At 41.6% G+C, this 22,594-nt stretch overlaps 2 protein-coding genes across 4 annotated transcripts in view; both read left to right on the top strand.

The window, feature by feature from the left end:
• acox1 (acyl-CoA oxidase 1, palmitoyl) overlaps positions 1–14,310 on the top strand; it is a 28,489-nt gene extending 14,179 nt beyond the window's left edge. For all 3 annotated transcript variants that reach the window (XM_029682171.2, XM_029682170.2, XM_029682172.2), the window contains 10 exons: positions 2,682–2,801; positions 2,926–3,041; positions 4,535–4,704; positions 5,201–5,363; positions 6,472–6,662; positions 7,811–7,987; positions 8,265–8,370; positions 8,561–8,704; positions 11,966–12,172; positions 12,539–14,310. In XM_029682171.2, coding sequence (XP_029538031.2) covers positions 2,682–2,801; positions 2,926–3,041; positions 4,535–4,704; positions 5,201–5,363; positions 6,472–6,662; positions 7,811–7,987; positions 8,265–8,370; positions 8,561–8,704; positions 11,966–12,172; positions 12,539–12,589 — 1,445 coding nt within the window. In that variant the 3' untranslated portion in view covers positions 12,590–14,310. The remainder of the gene's footprint in view (positions 1–2,681; positions 2,802–2,925; positions 3,042–4,534; positions 4,705–5,200; positions 5,364–6,471; positions 6,663–7,810; positions 7,988–8,264; positions 8,371–8,560; positions 8,705–11,965; positions 12,173–12,538) is intronic.
• Positions 14,311–14,752: 442 nt separating this feature from the next.
• The window catches only part of LOC115142595 (inactive rhomboid protein 2), a 49,507-nt gene continuing 41,665 nt past the window's right edge, over positions 14,753–22,594 (top strand). The window contains exon 1 of the mRNA XM_029682168.2: positions 14,753–14,886. The gene's annotated coding sequence lies outside the window, so the exon portion shown is untranslated. The remainder of the gene's footprint in view (positions 14,887–22,594) is intronic.

Here is a 22,594-nt window from a genome sequence, read left to right as displayed (position 1 = left end):
CTCTGGCCCCCCAATGGTGGAACAAACTCCCTCACGACGCCAGGACAGCGGAGTCAATCACCACCTTCCGGAGACACCTGAAACCCCACCTCTTTCAGGAATACCTAGGATAGGATAAAGTAATCCTTCTCACCCCCCCATCCCTCGCCTTAAAAGATTTAGATGCACTATTGTAAAGTGGCTGTTCCACTGGATGTCTTAAGGTGAACGCACCAATTTGTAAGTCGCTCTGGATAAGAGCGTCTGCTAAATGACTTAAATGTAAATGTTAAATGTTCTGCAGAGATGGTTGTCCTTCTGGAAGGTTCTCCCATCTCCACAGAGGAACTCTAGAGCTCTGTTAGTGACCATCAGGTTCTTGGTCACCTCCCTGTCCAAGGCCCTTCTCCCCTGACTGCTCAGTTTGGCTTGGCAGCCAGCTCTTGGAAGAGTCTTGGTGGTTCCAAACTACTTCCATTTAAGAATGATTGAGGCCACTGTGTTCTTAGGGACCTTCAATGCTGCAGAAATATTTTGGTACCCTTCCCCAGATCTAATTTCTTCAACCTCATGGCTTGATGTTTTTCGCTGACTGGGACCGTATATAGACAGGTGTGTGCCTTTCCAAATCATGTCAAATCAATTTAATTGACCACAGGTGGATTTGAATCAAGTTGTAGAAACATCTCAAGGATGACCAATGGAAACAGGATGCACCTGAGCTCAATTTCGTGCCTCAAAGGAAAGGGTCTGAATACTTGTATAAATAAGATATTTCTGTTTTTGCTTGGTCTTTATGGGGTATTGTGTGTAGATTGCTGAGGATTATCATTTTTTAAATCTATTTTAGAATGACTGTAATGTAACAAAAATATGGAAAAAGTCAAGGTCTGAGTACAATCAAACCAATCGCCAGTAAATGATGTGAACTTAGCTTTTGAAGAAAACCCATTCCACAACATTGCTGAACAAGATCATTTACTGCTGATTCTCATTGTAGTGTGGACCAGAGACTTAAATTACTGCCACATTTTTTCAATCATGTTACAGTGGGGAGAACAAGTATTTGATACACTGCCGATTTTGCAGGTTTTCCTACTTACAAAGCATGTAGAGGTCTGTAATTTTTATCATAGGTACACTTCAACTGTGAGAAACGGAATCCAAAACAAAAATCCAGAAAATCACATTGTATGATTTTTAAGTAATTAATTTGCATTTTATTGAATGACATAAGTATTTGATCACCTACCAAGCAGTAAGAATTTCGGCTCTCACAGACCTGTTAGTTTTTCTTTTTAAGAAGCCCTCCTGTTCTCCACTCATTACCTGTATTAACTGCACCTGTTTGAACTTTTTACCTGTATAAAAGACACCTGTCCACACACTCAATCAAACAGACTCCAACCTCTCCACAATGGCAAAGACCAGAGAGCTGTGCAAGGACATCAGGGGTAACATTTTAGACCTGCACAAGGCTGGGATGGGCTACAGGACAATAGGCAAGCAGCTTGGTGAGAAGGCAACAACTGTTGGAGCAATTATTAGAAAATGGAAGAAGTTCAAGATGACGGTCAATCACCCTCGGTCTGGGGCTTCATGCAAGATCTCACCTCGTGGGGCATCAATGATCATGAGGAAGGTGAAGGATCAGCCCAGAACTACACGGCAGGACCTGGTCAATGACCTGAAGAGAGCTGGGACCACAGTATCAGAAAAAAACATTCGTAACACACTACGCCGTCATGGATTAAAATCCTGCAGCGCACGCAAGGTCCCCCTGCTCAAGCCAGCGTATGTCCAGGCCCGTCTGAAGTTTGCCAATGACCATCTGGATGATCCAGAGGAGGAATGGGAGAAGGTCATGTGGTCTGATGAGACAAAAATAGAGCTTTTTGGTCTAAACTCGACTCACCGTGTTTGGAGGAAGAAGAAGGATGAGTACAACCCCAAGCACACCATCCCAACCTTGAAGCATGGAGGTGGAAACATGAGGGGACAGGACGACTGTACCGTATTGAGGGGAGGATGGATGGGGCCATGTATTGCGAGATCTTGGCCAACAACCTCCTTCCCTCAGTAAGAGCATTGAAGATGGGTCGTGGCTGAGTCTTCCAGCAAGACAACGACCCAAAACACACAGCCAGGGCAAATAAGGAGTGGCCCCGTAAGAAGCATCTCAAGGTCCTCGAGTGGCCTAGCCAGTCTCCAGACCTGAACCCAATTTTTGGAGGGAGCTGAAAGTCCGTATTGCCCAGCGACAGCTCCGAAACCTGAAGGATCTGGAGAAGGTCTGTATGGAGGAGTGGGCCAAAATCCCTGCTGCAGTGTGTGCAAACCTGGTCAAGAACTACAGGAAACGTATGATCTCTGTAATTGCAAACAAAGGTTTCTGTACCAAATATTAAGTTCTGCTTTTCTGATGTATCAAATACTTGTCATGCCATAAAATGCAAATGAATTACTTAAAATCATACAATGTGATTTTCTGGATCTTTAGATTCCGTCTCTCACAGTAGAAGTGTACCTATGATACATATTACAGACCTCTACATGCTTTGTAAGTAGGAAAACCTGCAAAATTGGCAGTGTATCATACTTGTTCTCCCCACTGTATTTGAATAGTGAGAACTGACATAGCTAATGTTATTAATCCATTGGAGTCTAATGGGCTCTCTCGCGTTCCCTGTCTCTCTCTCCAGTGGGTAAGACATCTAACCACGCCATAGTTCTGGCCCAGCTCCACACCCAGGGGAAGTGTCACGGCCTGCACGCCTTCATCGTACCTCTCCGCAGTATGAACACACACATACCACTGCCAGGTACTGTACATACTGCTGTGCGCGCGTCAAAAAGAGAGTGTTTATGAGTATGCCTGTCTGTGTCTCTGTATGTAGCTTTGGTGGTAGCCTACTGTCTAGTGAACTTACTCTCTTTCACTCTCAGGTGTGGTGGTAGGGGACATAGGACCCAAGTTTGGCTTTGATGAGGTTGACAATGGTTACCTGAAATTGGAGAACGTACGAATTCCTCGCGAACACATGCTGATGAAATATGCAAAGGTGAGCGACTGGGAAGTTAAGCACATTTCAAGGAGACACTGTTCTTTATTTCTGTTGGTTGATTCTAATGCTGTCACAAAGATTTGATTTTGAAGTATATTGTATGCATATTCCTCACAGAGAGCATATACTTACTACCTGATTGTCCTAGAACTGTATACCACAGACCAGTGGCAGTCGGTGTTGTCTAAGATGAGGGAGGACGTTTAAAAATATAAAAATATTTATGAGCCTTATTTCTATTACAGCATACTGGATGACTGTCATTTATATTCCATTCAACCAGCTCAATGTAACATCAATAGGTTTAGGCTACTGCATGATACTCCACTTTTTCCTATACCCATCATGATGTTGCTCCAACCTAGCCTTTGAATGAAAGATTACAATGTAGAGATACATTTTTTTAAATCAAGGTGACGGTGACATTCAATATCGCATTGTACACTCTTGCCTGCATCTAGCTGATCTAAGATGTAATCATTAGTTCAACAGTGGCAAACAAGAGTTTATATTGGACAAATTCAGGTATTTTATCTCCGTTCGGTTTGCTTCAGTTTAAGAAACATTTTTCAACAGAATCAGCGGAATGAATACACTACTGATCATACGTAAACTGAGTTCACTTTCATAGCAGTCACATACAAAATGCATGATCACTTTGTTTATTGTATTCCTTCTCGCATATTAGTCTACATTGCTACGAGAACTAACGTGTTAGTAAACCCGCTACAATCATGCAGTTCAGTGTACAGTCAGAAAGCAGTTTAGCAGTTACACCATTGGGCCCCGGTGGCAATAAATTAATAAAACCAAAAGCTTACCTTGACTTTGAAGAGTTCCAGTGTTGGATAGCCATAGCCAGCTAGCTAACATAGAATATGTTTCTGTTTGAGACGGGTGTTTGAGTAGGCTAAATTAGCTAACTGCATTTGCTAGCTAAGTGAAAGAAATACAACGACATATAGCTTTCTATCTCTCCCTCACTCTCTTAAAAAAATGAATTTGTTCAACTTTTCTTTCTGTTTCTTTGAGTCAACTACTCACCACATTTTATGCACTGCTAGCTATCTAGCTAGCTAGCTGTAGCTTATGCTTTCAGTGCCAGATTCATTCTTTGATCCTGTGATTGGGTGGACAATGTCAGTTCATGCTGCAAGAGCTTTGAAGTTGACATAGTTACTGTGTAAGTCTGTGGAAGGGGTGAGAACCATGAGCCTCCTATGCTTTGTATGGAAGACAATGTTCCCAGAGGAGGACAGAAACGATCTGTCCTCTGGTAACACCATTGGGATACCCTACATAGTGCTGTTGCGGCTACTGACCTACATTGCAAAAAAGTGTGTTTTAATTAATTATTTTGTGACGTGAAGATATTTATTGTAGTTTCATTTAAAAAATGAAGATTCTGAAATTCACTAAGGAGGATGCTCCTCCCCTTCCTCCTCTGAGGAGCCTCCACTGCCACAGACAGTATGTATTCTCCCCACCAGGTGGAGGCAGACGGTACGTACGTGAAGCCTCCCAGTGCCAAGCTGACCTACGGCACCATGGTGTTCATCAGGTCCATGATCGTAGGGGAAGCGGGCCACGCCCTCGCCAAGTCCTGCACCATCGCCATCCGCTACAGTTCCGTACGGCACCAGTCTGAGATACGCCCAGGGTCAGTTGTAGCTCTGGCCCCTCAGGGTCATGTTCAGTAGGTCACACTGTAGCAAAATATTTTGAGATGGAAATCCAAATTCTTATTGTACAGACACTACTTTCCTGTGTTATGTTTCGGTGCGTTTTCATCCGCTTGTTGCCTAATGAACATGACCCTGGATACACACATTTACTGAAACATACATAAACAGTCAAAGGAATACAAAAATGCTCACACATATACTTACACACATCCATACACAAGTAACACACTCATAGACACAAACAAGAATAGAAAGCAAAATACTATAACCCTTACCATTTAACAAAAGCTATACTCTTATAATTGTGTGAGAGCTGATGTAGATAGATGTTAAATAGAGTTTGGGTAGATATTAGGAAGCCTTACTCATATAATATCTGTATCTCAATGTTCTTCAAAGACTAACATAAAAAAGATAGTGAACCATTAACCTTGTGTCTAAGTCTATATTCTTATTTTGTGGTTCCTCCAGAGAGCCGGAGCCCCAGATTATGGACTACCAGACCCAACAGTACAAGCTGTTCCCCCTGCTGGCTACAGCCTATGCCTACAAATTTGTGGGTCAGTACATGAACCAGGTCTACCACCGCATCACTGGAGACATCAGCCAGGGAGACTTCAGTGAACTACCAGAGGTATTTACAGTAAATACTAGCCTGAAATCCAGAACCTGTTTTGCTAACATTCCACATCTTGTACTCCGTGTCATGCTTTTCAAGGAGTGGAATGATAGCTAAACAGACTGGTGCCCAGGCTAAGTAAGTACCTCCTCTTGATATAGTACATGATGAAAGAAGGCTTTTTTTCCCGAACCACGTGACCTGACTAGGAAATATGGGATAACACTGTACTCACTGAAAATAGTCTTGAAATGTTTAATCTATTTTAAGCAGCAGAAGTCTAATGGGGGTGTTTCGACAACAGGCTTCGTCGGTGTTAATTCTTTAGTCTAAGACGTTGGGGGGGGGGGAGGCGGAGTGCTAAGCTGACATATTGAATTGTTTTAAGATGGTCATACTATGGATCATTTAGCTGTTTGCTTTTTAATTTTAAACAATTATTTGATCAAATATTTAATTTGGCTTTTACTAATAAAACCTATAGAAACATATTGAATAACACAATCATAATGTCAAAAAAGACAGTCAAAAAAAAGTATCATAAGAAACGAGTTTACATATTTAACGCCTTTTTTGGGCAGGCAGAAAATGTCCTTCGAACTTCAATTTGTTTTTTTAAAACCAGTACCAGTTATCTTCACAGGAGTTTGTAGCCCAACCGGTTCGGACACTACCAAACAGAAGTACACACATCGACGGTACCATCTTCAGACTAGTCTTCTGACACTTGTGGGGGTTGTAGAGACAAACTGAAAACGTGTTCGTGAGAGTCTCGACTTTCCATAGAGTGGTTCGGACGCTACAGACGTTTTCATGAGAAGATGCGACACTGGCGTATGCGGCGGATTGAGACACATCCAATGCAAGAAACCGATACCTCTAGCTTAAACAGATATGATTTTTATGGGGATATTTTGTTGTTATGTAACTTAGATTGGCGCACCGATGCGTCAATCAACTCTCTAGGGGGTTTAAACAAAAGATCCTCATTCATATTAACAAATGATGTCACTTTTAATTTGCACCTTTTCTGTGCCAATATAACTGTGCCCTGTGCCCATCCTTTACCATCCTGTGTCAATATAACTGTAAAACCCTGTGCCATCGTCTGACCTGTGCCCAGCTCCATGCCCTGTCCGCGGGCCTGAAGGCCTTCACCACATGGACGGCCAGTGAGGGCATCGAGGTGTGTCGCATGGCGTGTGGCGGGCACGGCTACTCCCGCTGCAGCGCCCTCCCAGACATCTATGTTAACTTCGTGGCCACGTGCACCTACGAGGGAGAGAACACCGTCATGATGCTGCAGACCGCTAGGTAGGCACACAAACACACTTGCACATGCAGACGCAAACACCCACTCGCACACACAAATATAAGACACAGATATGACACACACACACACCGTGAAATGACACATTCTTTCCTCACTGAATCAAAAACATAAATTAGTCACATATACATATACATCTCACACAAACACACATTACAATGTATTCCAATACTTGCAAGTCAGGGCTCATAACCCCAGTATTAAAAGCTATTGTGTGATATTGCGCCCTGCACATCGAAGGTAGTAATTATCAACAAAGCATTGATCTGTCTCCATGTTTTTGGGAGTGTGTTCAGTGTAAGCACTGCTAAGTGTGAAGTGTACAGTGGAAAGGGTGATTGGGAGTGAGTGAGACTAGGACCAAATTAATGGGTGTGTATGAGTTTTTGTGTCGTTAGTTGGAGCTGGGTGGTAAACAGCGTTTTACTATATACCAGTATTAAAGCATGGACCGGTTTGGATTTTTACTTTACCTTACATACTGGTATTTCAATGCTTGCTTTGTTAAATGTAAATAACTGAGTGATGAAACTTGAAAAATGGTTGCAATCGTCCGTTCTTACCGCCAGTAAGAGACTGCTAACAGTTGAGATCTGATCATTTCCTAGCAAGAGCTTCAGGTGCGCACATGTCATTTTGTGGTATGAATATGCCTGTGAGTCAGTGGGGGTTCCAAAAGCACCTAAGAAATCAGCACAATGCCCTTTGTGGCGAAAGTAAGAACTGCCATTGGAATCCATTGAAAAGACATGGTCAGAGGAGAATTAGTACTTTCATAAACGAAAAGTTACTTTGTCACGATAGAGGCAAACAAAGACAAAACAAATATTTTAATGTGGAAATTATAACAAATGAGTGAAGGAAATTGATGAAAAGGCTGAAAAAATTTGGGGTTTAAGTTTGTATAAAACAATCAATCAGAAATGAGAAAGACCCATTTAAAACCACGTAGAATGTATTTGTGGCCACCCTTTTTATTATACCAAAACATAAAATACCGTCAATTAACGTCAAAAATTAGACATAAAGTGATATGATATTTTGGCCATATCGCCCATCTCTACGTTGTCTGTATGTGACCATCGTGCCCATCCACTGTCTTGCTCACGTGTTTGCATCCCTCACTCCCCAGGTTCTTGATAAAGAGCTACCAGCAGGCGTCGGCAGGCCACCAGCTGAGTGGCATCGTGTCCTACCTGAACGAGTCAGAGCGTAGACTGCAGCCCCAGTCTGTGTCCTCCCGACCCACTGTAGTCAACGTCAATGACCTGGCCAGCCTCGTGGAGGCTTACAAACTGCGAGCTGCCAAGTAAGTGGGCCTACAAACTAACCAAAATGTAATGGTAATAGATTCCATTTAGATATTTGATCTTCGTTAAGTCCCAAAGGGCTGTTCATTATATGGCAGAGACTTTTAATCAGAGCAATGTGTTAGTTGGTGCCAGGCAATGCAATGGGTTGAGCTAAAATGGTCGACCAGTTCAGCAAACCAGCACACAACTAAATGTACTTGTACTCTATGGACAGCCATGCATCAGTTTTTGTTTAAAGGTTTCCCATGTCAATGCCTCTCTGTGTGTCTTTAGGCTGGTTGAGGTGGCAGCTAAGAGTATTCAGCAGGAGCTACAGAAGCGAGTCAGTCAGGAGGATGCCTGGAACAACAGCGCTATAGACCTGGTCAGAGCCTCTAATGTAAGTTACCTTACCAACCTGGGATATGGAATGTGTTGTTTTTTGGGAGGGAGCCCCACCCCATGCCTCTTATGTCTTCCCCTCTGGTTCCTTCTTTCAGTTTCCTTTACCTGTCTCATTCCTCCTCCTCTCTCTCTGGTCCTCATTTAACTCTCATCAATCTCTTCTTCTCATCCCGTTTCATCTCCAGGCCCACTGTCACTATGTGGTGGTGAAGCTGTTTGCAGCTAAGCTGGGAGAGATAGGAGACACGGGGGTTCACTCTGTCCTCAGCACCCTGGCCCTGCTCTATGCCCTCCAGGGCATCCAACAGCACAGCGGAGACTTCCTCCAGGTAACCACCACCATGGCAACTGGCAATCACAGACTTATCTCTCAGGGGAAAATACAGGGACTACATACAGTGGGGCAAAAAAGTATTTAGTCAGCCACCAATTGTGCAAGTTCTCCCACTTAAAAAGATGAGAGGCCTGTAATTTTCATCATAGGTCCACTTCAACTATGACAGACAAAATGAGAAAAAAAAATCCAGAAAATCACATTGTAGGATTTTTAATTGATTTATTTTCAAATTATGGTGGAAAATAAGTATTTGGTCAATAACATCAATAACAACATATCTCAATACTTTGTTATATACCCTTTGTTGGCAATGACAGAGGTCAAACGTTTTCTGTAAGTCTTCAAGGTTTTCACACACGGTTGCTGGTATTTTGGCCCATTCCTCCATGCAGATCTCCTCTAGAGCAGTGATGTTTTGGGGCTGTTGCTGGGCAACATGGACTTTCAACCCCCTCCAAAGATTTTCTATGGGGTTGAGATCTGGAGACTGGCTAGGCCACTCCAGGACCTTGAAATGCTTCTTACGAAACCACTCCTCCGTTGCCCGGGCGGTGTGTTTGGGATCATTGTCATGCTGAAAGACCCAGCCACGTTTCATCTTCAATGCCCTTGCTGATGGAAGGAGGTTTTCACTCAAAATCTCACGATACATGGCCCCATTCATTCTTTCCTTTACACGGATCAGTCGTCCTGGTCCCTTTGCAGAAAAACAGCCCCAAAGCATGATGTTTCCACCCCCATGCTTCACAGTAGGTATGGTGTTCTTTGGATGCAACTCAGCATTCTTTGTCTTCCAAACACGACGAGTTGAGTTTTTACCAAAAAGTTATATTTTGGTTTCATCTGACCATATGACATTCTCCCAATCTTCTTCTGGATCATCCAAATGCTCTCTAGCAAACTTCAGACGGACCTGGACATGTACTGGCTTAAGCAGGGGAACACGTCTGGCACTGCAGGTTTTGAGTCCCTGGCGGCGTAGTGTGTTACTGATGGTAGGCTTTGTTACTTTGGTCCCAGCTCTCTGCAGGTCATTCACTAGGTCCCCCCGTGTGGTTCTGGGATTTTTGCTCACCGTTCTTGTGATCATTTTGACCCCACGGGGTGAGATCTTGTGTGGAGCCCCAGATCGAGGGAGATTATCAGTGGTCTTGTATGTCTTCAATTTCCTAATAATTGCTCCCACAGTTGATTTCTTCAAACCAAGCTGCTTACCTATTGCAGATTCAGTCTTCCCAGCCTGGTGCAGGTCTACAATTTTGTTTCTGGTGTCCTTTGACAGCTCTTTGGTCTTGGCCATAGTGGAGTTTGGAGTGTGACTGTTTGAGGTTGTGGACAGGTGTCTTTTATACTGATAACAAGTTCAAACAGGTGCCATTAATACAGGTAACGAGTGGAGGACATAGGAGCCTCTTAAATAAGAAGTTACAGGTCTGTGAGAGCCAGAAATCTTGCTTATTTGTAGGTGATCAAATACTTATTTTCCACCATAATTTGCAAATAAATTCATAAGAAATCCTACAATGTGATTTTCTGGATTTATTTTCTCATTTTGTCTGTCATAGTTGAAGTGTACCTATGATGAAAATTACAGGCCTCATCTTTTTAAGTGGGAGAACTTGCACAATTTGTGGCTGACTAAATACTTTTTTGCCCCACTGTACATACTCTAGTACTTGAAAAAAAAGATGTGAATTTCAATGCGACCTAAAGTGGGTCCCTTACTAAAGTCTATATCCATTTTTATAATGTCATGTATGATGTTTTAAGCAAGACATGGTATTACACTCGAACTTGTATCACATTAAAGGAAGATTATCTTATTTTTGTGTGTGTGTGTGTGTGTGTGTGTGTGTGTGTATGTATGTATATATATATAACACCTTTTACATACATGGAACTTTTATATAAAGCAGTCACATAACAGTAATACATTACCAAACTCTTTAACCACACCCCTCAGCCGCTCTCAACCCATCTCACCTATCACCATCATTAGGTTCTAATTTTTCAGAGTAAATAACTCACGGACACTAGAGAAGCTTAACCAAGTTTAATTCTTCCCAAAGGGTTGACACAGCTGTATTCAGACTAAAAAAAACATGTTCTCACCATCACAAGTATATATTCTCCACTTTAGACACCCCTCCTTCTCTCCAATCCTTACATCTTATGGTTCGACAGGAAGAGGGTAACAGGATAATATAACCATTAGTTCTCCCTTCAGGGGATCTGACCTCCTGACCTCAACCCCTCCTTCGCCTAATCCACAGATGTCCTCTCGTCTCACCATGTCCTATCGTACTCCCGTGACTCTCTCCCGTCCACCCAGCACATTCCACAGCCACTCTGTCTTTCTACAGATCTCACTCCTTTATATACTATGCGTCTGATCTATCATGTCTTTAATAGCTCAATGTTCAAAGTTGACCCAGAATCCAACACCATAGACCATCCTCGTTTGGTTTCTATGTGCCATATATTTTCAAATTGTGCTGTGTGATGTTTTAACCTTTCTAATCGTTTAGTATCCACAGATTGAGTTAAAGATGAAAACCTTTCCTATGAGTATTATTATATTATTTATTGACTGACTATGGCTTTCCAAATTGCCCAACACTGCTATTTGTAAGGTTAATTTTTAGTGCATATCTTGATTTTTTTTTTTTTTATCATTCCTGAACCTGTGACCAGAAACAAGCTACATAGGTGCAATGCCATAATAAATTATCTGTTAATTCTGTCTCTTTGCAGCAAAATCTACAGAGCTGAGATTGTTGTATGCCCCATATATATATATAGCGTTCTGTTGATGACAAGAATTTTATAATTTATTTCGAAAAACTCTGTTGAATCAAGTTTTTTTTTTTTTCCAGTTCATAAACCATGTGCCATGGAATCGGCAATCTCTTCCCATTTATTTTGCAACCTGTATGGCACAGCTGTCAACTTTCTTGTCCTCAAATGAAACTGGTATATGTTTCTATGTATGCCAATTCCTTTCAGCCAAGTTGTTTCTTTAATATATGACAGGCAAACAAGTTCCCTATCTTTTCCCTTCTTCCATTTTTGTGGTAATGCTGCAATCAGTTGTCTTCTTACTCTAACTTTCCGATTTGTTTGGTTTGATCCTACATATAAAGGCTCTAACTCGTTTGTCATGACATTTGAACATTTTAGCCTATTTTTGCTTATTTATTGAGAACACATTCTCTTTAATAATAACGACCTGACAATTCCTTCCTCACTCCAGCCTGGTCTCCTGAGTGTGCCCCAGCTCTCCCAGGTGTCCCAGCGTCTGAAGGAGCTTCTGGCCCAGCTGAGGCCCAACGCCGTGGCCCTGGTGGACGCCTTCGACTACTGCGACGAAATGCTCAACTCGGTCCTGGGACGCTACGATGGCAATGTCTATGAGCACATGTTCGAGTGGGCCCGCCGCTCACCTCTCAACAAGACAGAGGTCAGAGTTCATTGAGAGGGCCTTCAAAAAGAGAAACTGAGATGAAGAAAATTAATTTACTGTTAATTTTATGCTTTTTTGTTTTTTTGTTTACCTTAGTTCATTATTAAGAACATGAACAGGCCATTTGAGAACCATTTACAAGGATTTGTTTCAGATTATGATCAAGAGCCAAATGATCTCTGTGTTCATTGTGTAGTTTGCCTACATAAAGATGGCAATCTAATGAATGATTTGCTGTAGTAGTAAGTCTCCTGCAGAGTAACCTAGTCCCAAGGCTATTGCTACTGACAGAGAGGGGTAGCCGGTGGGTGGAAGAGACTACCTGAAGAGTACTCAAATTGACCCTCCTTCCTTCTCTTCTAGGTCCACGAATCCTACCACAAGTACCTGAAACCTCTGCAGGCCAAGCTGTAAGATGACCCCTGAGCCTTCTCACCTGACCCCTCCACTACAGTGACGGGAAGCACACTAACAACACCAACCCAACAGTGGGACCACAACATGGCCGCCACCCGTCCACCAATCGGAAGGGGCTCATTCCACCCACAGGTGGTGGAACATTTTTAAAGGAGAACCATTGGAGACCAGCCTCCTTAACCCACCTCTACTGATGTGCTGCTAATGAATCAATCATTCTACTGGACGTATTAAACTAGTACTTCGGTTTATGAGTTTGATATACCCTGTGCCTAGTTAATGGATTTAATCGAAGGTCTGAGAAAACATAAGATGGAGAGGAAGCAAAACTAGTTCGCATGCGAGGTGGCCTAAAGATGAAGGGGTTTTAATGACTGATCCTTGTGATCTAATCAAACTCTTTGGATCACATTGCAAATCTCTCGATTTGTTGAGATATGTGAATCCCATTTTTAATCTGGATAATTTCTGATCATGCATGTGACAGCAATTGACACTAATGTACTGTGGATGGTTGTCTTTAGTAGTGATTGACGGGTCAGTTGTCGTTTGCAATGAGCAACGGTGTGCCTGTCTCTTGTCTAGGTGTGAGAGAGTTTGTGGTTGTGGGGTAATGAATATGATTAGTGAATAACGAGTTGATGAGTACGCTATAGCAGTGTGTGACTCTGATACTAGTGATTTGAGAAAAGGGGCCTTTCAATTATTGTACTTAATACAAACCACTAGTGTATATATGCCTGAGGATGTTTTCTACCATGTGGGGCTTAATTACCAAGAAATGACATGAAAATCAAACTTGCTTGAAGAACAAGGTTGTATTCATTAGGGCACACTGGTAAAATGTCTTGCAATGGAAAGAAAAAAAGAGGTTCTTATAGGACAAGTCCAGATAGTCCCCCCCCCCCATCTGTTTCAGTCAGTTTTCTTTCGTTTGGTGCCTGTTGAATACAACCTCGATGTTGCATTCGGAACAAGTACATTCTTCAGTACAATGAAATAAGTATTTTTATACTCGATTACTGCTGTTGACTTTTACAGTATGTTGCAGATTGATACATGATTGAAACAGTTTGTGGGAAAATTATGTGCCATCGGAATTTGTCTTACTGTAATGAAGCTAACATGGTAGTATTATCACACATGGTCCATGCATATATTTTTGATTTCAGAATATGCTTTATCAATTTATTTTGTGGATTTTTGTTGCAATAGGAGGATGTATGATTATTTTAATGTAGCTACCGCATTTTTGTTTTAACACATTTTTGTGATAGTATAGGAAATCCATTCAGACTGATTGTTTTAAAAGTGAATAATTTGTCATGCTTAATGATCTTAGTAAAACAAAAAATGGAAATATTAAAAACTATCGAATGATGTTCATGGTTTCCTTTTAACATCTGTTTCATAGACTGCCAGAAGCAACCACTAGATGGTGTTAGGAAAAAAGTCTGATTTCATAAGTCAGAGTCATGTGTTTTCATAACATTTTTACATTTTATTTCAGTGGAATAGATTTACGAGAACCAATTCTACAAATGGATGGAGGATAAAGGATTGAGTGTAATAATTCATAAGATTATGAAGAGACTATATTAGAAATTATATTAGTACATTAGATTATAACACTGCAATGCATCTGATTCAGAAAATTGTACCTTTTAGGAAATGAACATGTACTTTTACAATAAATCAATGCATTTAAAACCTTTGGACAGTGTTTCTCTTGAGTAGATTATTCTTCTGGAATTGTGTTAACTCTTGCATGGGTGGAAATGTCAAATGAAGTGCTCTCACACTTATCCTTTCCATATATTACTATAGCAACACAGGTGACTTTAATGTTAGTTTGCTTTAGTTTTTGGGGGGAGATATTGCTTTTGCTGGGAAAGTCTCATGTCCCCCTCGTTGCGTCGTCATTTAGGGCCATTGTGGTAGGAGTGTCAAGCTTCGGGACTCAGAGCAATATTGTCAAGTTATATGTATGCCCTTTCACAAACAACAATCATGCAAACATAACCAAAACTATTAAAAGTCCATCAACTGCGGACATAACTGGACTATATACATTTTATTACTAAACCATTCTTGACTTCTATGTGTACCTGTCATTTATCAGATAGGTCAGAGCCTGTCTAGTATTAACTCCGCCCATCTTCGCCGAAATCAGGATATTTGGAGAGAGAAGGAAAGTAACACGATGGTGCTACATTGTATGAATTTTAGGAACATAACTTGTATCCTATTCTGAGCAACACTGATGAAAGCGACGTATATATTTTTCCTTAAAGGTGAGTATCCTATTTTCTCTTCTAATATTTAATAGTTTTTTCAAAATGTGTTTATGATCGAATGTGAGCACAATGTGTGGTTTTGACCAGTCCTCTTATCGGAGTTTCAGACAGCGAAACAATGTAAGTGTAGGCGTGAGGAAGTCACATTAAAATAAATTCTAAAGTCATTTAACAATTTCAACATTGGAAATCTCAAAGGACCGCAAACGACATCATGGCACGCGCGCTGTTAAAATGTGAAAACATGCGTATATTCATATTCCATTGTTGCGCTGCCCGGGAAAAATAATTAACTAAAGTACAATGTGTCAATTCCGTCCTCACACAACATTCGTTCAACTTCCGTCAAACGCCTGCTAACTGGCCTCATGTTAGAATTCCCGTTGGTCTCCCATTTTTCCAGAAAATGTGGGAGTGTTTGGTTTGTTGACACGACACGACAGGATACAGTATCGTTTTGTTTTTGATTATTCGGAAAGGAAACAATTTTGTTGACCTGTTTAAAAAATAAAATGTATATAATGTATACATGAAATGTCACAAAGCTTTAGTTCATGTACACGTAGCCTAGTAGTGTAGGCTACTTGTTCAAACCCACTTTGTGCTGGATGGACCAGGCAACAAGTTGCTCAATTATACAGGCTCTCACTCACTGTGAGTATGCAGGTCAACATTGTGAAATAGCTGCTACATAATTTACTTGTGGCCGAAGTTATGATATGAATACGCAAACATGCCGTTCGATAGATGTTTGCCACAGTCACTGACTGAACTGTTAGATTAATGTACATGAGTTAACATTTCTTTATAGGGTTAAATGGTGAGAAAGTAATGTGATGAGTATTATATCTTTATGTAAAGGCTAAAATATCATTTTAATCCAGTCTGAAATGATTGGTATAGCATTAGTTTATATCAACCGTTGTTGCAGGGCTGAGAAACGGGTAGAAATCTGCAGATAAGTAGTTCAAGATAGTCCTACAATATACAATCCATTCCCCAGTAAGGCAGGCTTTCTTTGAAATGTCTGTATCATTAGTGCTCTTTTATTCATTCATGTTTCAAACAATGGAGTCTTAGATATCTTCCTTTGAATTATGCATACTGCAGTGCATTTCACTGGGAACAAAGAATGGAATGTTGTTAAGCAACCACACCCACAACAGCTGCATCAGTAGTCTTGAACTGTTAGTTCTGTTACACCACAAGTGCACCTGCTGTCAAGATAACAAGGTGTATGTAGGAGAGCGAAGTGGAACCTATGCAAATGCCTAGGTTGCAGGTTGACGCCGTAGGAAAACAGAAAAAGTAAAATGGTCATGGTTGACTGGACTGAGAATCAGAAAGGAGGTTGGTATTCCAGATGAGCAAACATTTAGAAGTGATACAATAGCTAGGTTTTCATCCAATTGGCGACAGATTTGAATGCAAATATTATAAAATCTGCATAAAAATACCACCAGAGATGTTTCCATCCAACAGACTTATTGAGGATAAAAATGTGACTTTTGCGGTCAAATTCCCATGTGCCGATATAAAAAGACCATCGCATATTCAACTCTACTGATGGTTTTGACACAAACTGTTGCGTTATGTTACCCACTCTGGTCTTGGCTTGTGTGCTCTAGCCAACAGCTTGTTCATACAGTGCAGGTAGGCTACCTACATGATGAGATTATTATGGATCAGAGCAAGATTATTTTTATCTGTTAAACGGCAGCCAAGCATAGATCATCTTGTCATCAATATAAGACAGTTGATATTTATTGAAAAGGAGCATCGAGCTCAGAGATGGTAGTTGGTGCACTTTCACCACCTTGTGAAGTTCAGTAATTTACAGTATTTAATCGGTAGCCTAATAAACTGTGTGCTTTCCTGAGTCATAGTGGGAGGACCACACAACATATCATTGTGTAATTCCAGGTTTACTTCGTTATGATGGTTATTTAAATGCAGTGCATTCGGAAAGTATGCAGACCCCTTGACTTTTTCCACATTTTGTTACGTTACAATCTTATTCTGAAATTGATTAAATAAAACATTTTCCTCGTAAATCTACACGCAATAAGCCATAATGACAAAGCCAAAACAGGTTTTTAGAACATTTTGCAAATGTATAAAATAAAAACATACCTTATTTACATAAGTATTCACGCCCTTTGCTATGAGACTCAAGATTGAGATCAGGTGCATCCTGTTTCATTGATCATCCTTGAGATGTTTCTACAACTTGATTGGAGTTCACCTGTGGTAAATTCAAGGTGCACACCTGTCTATATAAGGTCCCACAATTGACAGTGCAAGTCTGAGCAAAAACCAAGCCATGAGGTTGAAGGAATTGTCCGTAGAGCTCCGAGACAAGATTGTGTTGAGGCACAGATCTGGGGAAGGGTACCAAAAAATGTTTGCAGCATCGAAGGTCCCCAAGAACACAGTGGCCTCCATCATTCTTACATGGAAGAAGTTTGGAACCACCAATATTCTTCCAAGAGCTGGCTGGCCGGCCAAACTGAGCAATTGGGGGAGAAGGGCCTTGGATAGGGAGGTGACCATGAACCCAATGGTCACTCTGACAGAGCTACAGGGTTCATCTGTGGAGATGGTAGTCCTTCTGGAAGGTTCTCCCATCTCTGCAGCACTCCACTAATCAGGCCAATCACTCCTCAGTAAAAGGTACATGTCAGCCCGCTTGGAGTTTGCCAAAAGGCACCTAAAGACTCTCAGACCATGAGAAAGAAGATTCTCTGGTCTGATGAAACTAAAGATTGAACTCTTTGGCCTGAATGCCCAGCGTCATGTCTGGAGGAAACCTGGCACCATCCCCACGGTGAAGCATGGTGGTGGCAGCATCATGTTGTGGGGATGTTTTTCATCGGCAGGGACTGGGAGACTAGTCAGGATTGAGGCAAAGAATAGAGTAAAGTACAGAGAGATCTTTGATGAAAACCTGCTCAGGACCTCGGACTGTGGTAAAGGTTCACCTTCCAACAGGACAACAGCCCTAAGCACACAGCCAGGACAACGCAGGAGTGGCTTTGGGACAAGTCCTTGAGTGGCCCAGCCAGAGCCCAAACTTGAAGCCCGATCAAACATCTCTGGAGAGACCAGTAGCTGTGCAGCGACGCACCCATCCAACCTGACAGAGCTTGAGAGGATCTGCAGAGAAGAATGGGACAAACTCCCCAAATACAGGTGTGCCAAGATGTTCGCGTCATACCCAAGAAGACTCCAGGCTATATGCTGCCAAAGTTGCTTCCACAAAATACTGAGTAAAGGGTCTGAATACATAAGTAATTGTAATTTTTCAGTTTCTTCTTCTTAATAAATTCTAAAAACTTCTCTTTGCTTTGTCATTATGGGGTATTGTGTGTAGATTAATTTGGGAAAAACACTATTTAATCCATTTCAGAATGTTGGAACAAAATGTGGAAAAGGTCAGTGTGAATACTTTCCTAATGTGTGTGTGTGTGTGTACAGTACCAGTCCAAAGTTTGGACACCTACTCATTCAAGGGTTTTTCTTAATTTCTACATTGTAGAATAATAGTGAAGACATCAAAACTATCAAATATCATGTGGTAACCAAAAAAGTGTTAAACAAATCAAAATATATTTTATATTCTTCAAAGTAGCCACCCTTTGTCTTGATGACAGCTTTGCACTCTCTTGGCATTCTCAAATGTTTGTATTTCTAGCTCTGACAGTGCAGTAATGTCTAACAAGTAATATAAACAAATGTCACAACATATACACAAATCAAGGAATGTAATTAAGAATATATGGACGAGCAATGTCAGAGCGGTATAGAGTGGCCAGTGATTTCAAGTCTGTATATAGGCAGCAGCCTCTCTCAACCAGCTTTATGAGGAATGCTTTTCCAACAGTCTTGAAGGAGTTCCCACATATGCTGAGCACTTGTTGGCTGCCTTTCCTTCACTCATTCCAAACCATCTCAATTTGGTCGAGGTCGGGTGATTGTGGAGGCCAGGTCATCTTATGCACTACTCAATCACTCTCCTTGGTCAAATAGCCCTTACACAGCCTGGAGATGTGTTTTGGGTCATTGTCCTGTTGAAAAGCAAATTATAGTCCCACTAAGAGCAAAACAGATGATGGTATGCCATATCGCTGCAGAATGCTCTGGTAGCCATGCTGGTTAAGTGTGCCTTGAATTCTAAATAAATCACTGACCGTGTCACCAGCAAAGCACCATCACACCACCTCCTCCATGCTTCACGGTGGGAACCACACATGCTGAGATCATCTGTTCACCTACTCTGCATCTCACAAAGACATGGCGGTTGGAACCAAAAATCTCACATTTGGATTCGTCAGACCAAAGGACAGACTTTCACCGGTCTAATGTCCATTGCTCGTGTTTCTTGGCCCAAGCAAGTCTCTTCTTATTGGTGTTCTTTAGTAGTGGTTTCTTTGCAGCAATTCGACCATGACGGCCTGATGCACACAGTCTCCTCTGAACAGTTGATGTTGAGATGTGTCTGTTACTTGACCTCTGCGAAGCATTTATTTGAGCTGCAGTTTCTGAGGCTGGTAACTCTCTAATGAACTTATCCTCTGTAGCAGAGGTAACTCTGTGTCTTCCATTCCTGTGGCGGTCCTTATGCGAGCCAGTTTCATTATAGTGCTTGATGTTTTTTTGCGACTACACTTGAAGAAACTTTGAAAATTCTTAATATTCTGGATTGACTGACCTTCATGTCTTAAATTAATGATGGCCTGTCATTTCTCTTTGCTTATTTGAACTGTTCTTGCCATTATTTACACTTTGTCTTTTACCAAATAGGACTTTCTTCTGTATACCACCCCTACCTTGTCATTTATATAATATTTGATCATGAAGGTGTTTCCACAGCCATTGCTAGCATAATACATTTTACAGACACAAAAAGATCCTAGACCATGTAGAACGAACAAATTGTTTGTCGACATTTATAAAATTGTCCTGCCATTTCCTGTTTCCATCAGCCCGGTCGTGACTTTTTTCCCCCCATGCGCCAGGTAATTAAATCAGCATGAAATGGTTGGATGGAAACTGGATAATGACCATTCAGGCCTACAGTCGTCCATTCTGTCTTTCCTCCCCATTGGATTCTATTGAGTCATGCTTGCAATCCCCCTGCCCCTCCTAGGTTTCAGCTCCAGTTCTCAGCTGTTGTGCCACAACATGCTTGTCAGAAAGCAGAGCCTTGAGTCTCTCTTAGGGACATGCCTCTTCCCAATAGTATCTCTGGGCTCACTGGGATTTTTTCCCGCTACTTCATGGTAATGACAATTGGATTTTTTTTCCTGCTACGTCATGGTAATGACAACATATGCAAATTCAGCTTCCATACTGTCTGACACATCAACTTTTGCTTCGACACGACATAGGAAAAGGACCTAAACCTCAACCTGAAAGGACGCAAGGCTGCTCTGGTAGTGGCACTTCGACATATTAACTTTGATTCTCATAAACATCAGAGCATCAGAAGTTCAAATCTTCATCCATTTTCTAATCGATGTGTGCTGATCCAGAAAGGGATCTGACTTAAAATCTCTGTGAATATTGGCGTAATGTGTGTCACAGATTCGTAGTATCCCGCTGAGTCTTCTTCAGATCGCTCTCATCCTCTGAGTGAGCCATAGACTCATTCCACAGGCTGGAGGCTGGCTGTCTAGCTGGCTGACTTCCTTCTTGTGCTGTACTGCTCTCTAATGTGGTTACACCCACGACAAGCCAAAATGCATGACATGCCGTGTAACTGGAAAATATCAGCACTGTCCATGTTGGATCTTGTTTGAAAGGTAGCCCTGTTGAGTTTGGTGTCTGTATTCAAAACATTCACGGCCCTTGAAGGCAGCTAGGGGTGTTGGAGCTGTGATACTTGTGGTAAGCTTTCTGCCATGCATGTTTGGACCTGCATGCATGCTCTGGGAAGTGCAGATTCGGTTTGTTATGGAATACACATTTCCCCTCCAGCTACAGTAGAACACTAACCAAGAATACTGTGACGAATCTCTCACAAGAATTCTCTAGTTTCTCTGAGAAGCTTTCAATTGCTTAAATTGACAGAGTGTCTCATAGCTTTGAGTTCAGATGACCTGCCATACTACTGTGTTTTTCAACAAAACTTCTTCAACTATTTGATCACAAGGAAAGAACTAACCCTTTGAGCAATGTCATTACTAGAGGTCAACCGATTAATGATTTTTCAAAACCGATACCAATTACTGGAGGACCAAAAAAAGTCGATACCAATTAATCGGGTGATTTTAAAATAAATAAATTTTTATTTTATTTTTCATATTTTTTTATATATATATTTCAACATACTGAATGAACAATGAACACTTTTTAATTTTATTTAATTTTTTAAATTTTACCCATTTTTCTCCCCAATTTCGTGGTATCCAATTGTTGTAGTAGCTACTATCTTGTCTCATCGCTACAACTCCCGTACGGGCTCGGGAGAGACGAAGGTTGAAAGTCATGCGTCCTCCGATACACAACCCAACCAAGCCGCACTGCTTCTTAACACAGTGCGCATCCAACCCAGAAGCCAGCCGCACCAATGCGCCGGAGGAAACACCGTGCACCTGGCCACCTTGGCTAGCGCGCACTGCGCCCAGCCCGCCACAGGAGTCGCTGGTGCGCGATGAGACAAGGACACCCCTACCGACCAAGCCCTCCCTAACCCGGGCGACGCTAGGCCAATTGTGCATCGCCCCACGGACCTCCCGGTCGCGGCCAGTTACGACAGAGCCTGGGCGCGAACCCAGGGACTCTGATGGCACAGCTGGCGCTGCAGTACAGCGCCACCCGGGAGTACCACTGCGCCACCCGGGAGGCTAACAATGAACACTTTTATTTTAACTTAATATACTACATAAATAAAATCAATTTAGTCTCAAATAAATAATGAAACATGTTCAATTTGGTTTAAATAATGCAAAAACAGTGTTGAAGAAAGTAAAAGTGCAATATGTGCCATGTATAAACGCTAATGTTTAAGTTCCTTGCTCAGAACATGAGAACGCATGAAAGCTGGTGGTTCCTTTAACATGAGTCTTCAATATTCACAGATACTGACTTACTTTTGATTTTGACCCCCCCTTTGTTCAGGGACTCATTATTCAATTTCTGTTAGTCACGTCTGTGGAACTTTTTCAGTTTATGTCTCAGTGTTTGAATCTTATGTTCATACAACTATTTACACATGGTAAGTTTGCTGAAAATAAACGCGATTGACAGTGAAAGGACGTTTATTTTTTTTGCAGAGTTTAGGTTCTGACTTGTGGTTCAAATGCTCTTTCAGGTTGCATTAATCAGGGTGGTAGAGAAGATGTTGCTGGTCACAGGATGTGGTGATGAGGCAGTCATCTGAAGGATGATTACTCTTTCGACCTGCTGTGAGTGGTTGGAGATAACAGAGACGGATCGTCAGGCAACGCCCGTTTCTGGAGGCGAGTCGAGCAGTACATGTGAATGCTGTTCCACAGCTCCAAATGTGTGACAATTATGTCAATTGAGAAAATATGTGGTGATACGGTATTTAACTGGTTTCATTTATGTTATTTGTTTGAAACAGCTGTGCACTTTGAAATGTATACATTGTGTGTCAGGAGTTCGTGTTCACATTGAAGCAGTGATGTAGAATGTTGGATGCATTGTACAACTGAGAATGCTGAGCATCTGTACTGTACAG

Source organism: Oncorhynchus nerka, linkage group LG15 (assembly GCF_034236695.1).
Source record: "Oncorhynchus nerka isolate Pitt River linkage group LG15, Oner_Uvic_2.0, whole genome shotgun sequence".
NCBI classification, from domain to species: domain Eukaryota; kingdom Metazoa; phylum Chordata; class Actinopteri; order Salmoniformes; family Salmonidae; genus Oncorhynchus; species Oncorhynchus nerka.
This window is presented reverse-complemented; position numbering and strand designations above follow the sequence as displayed.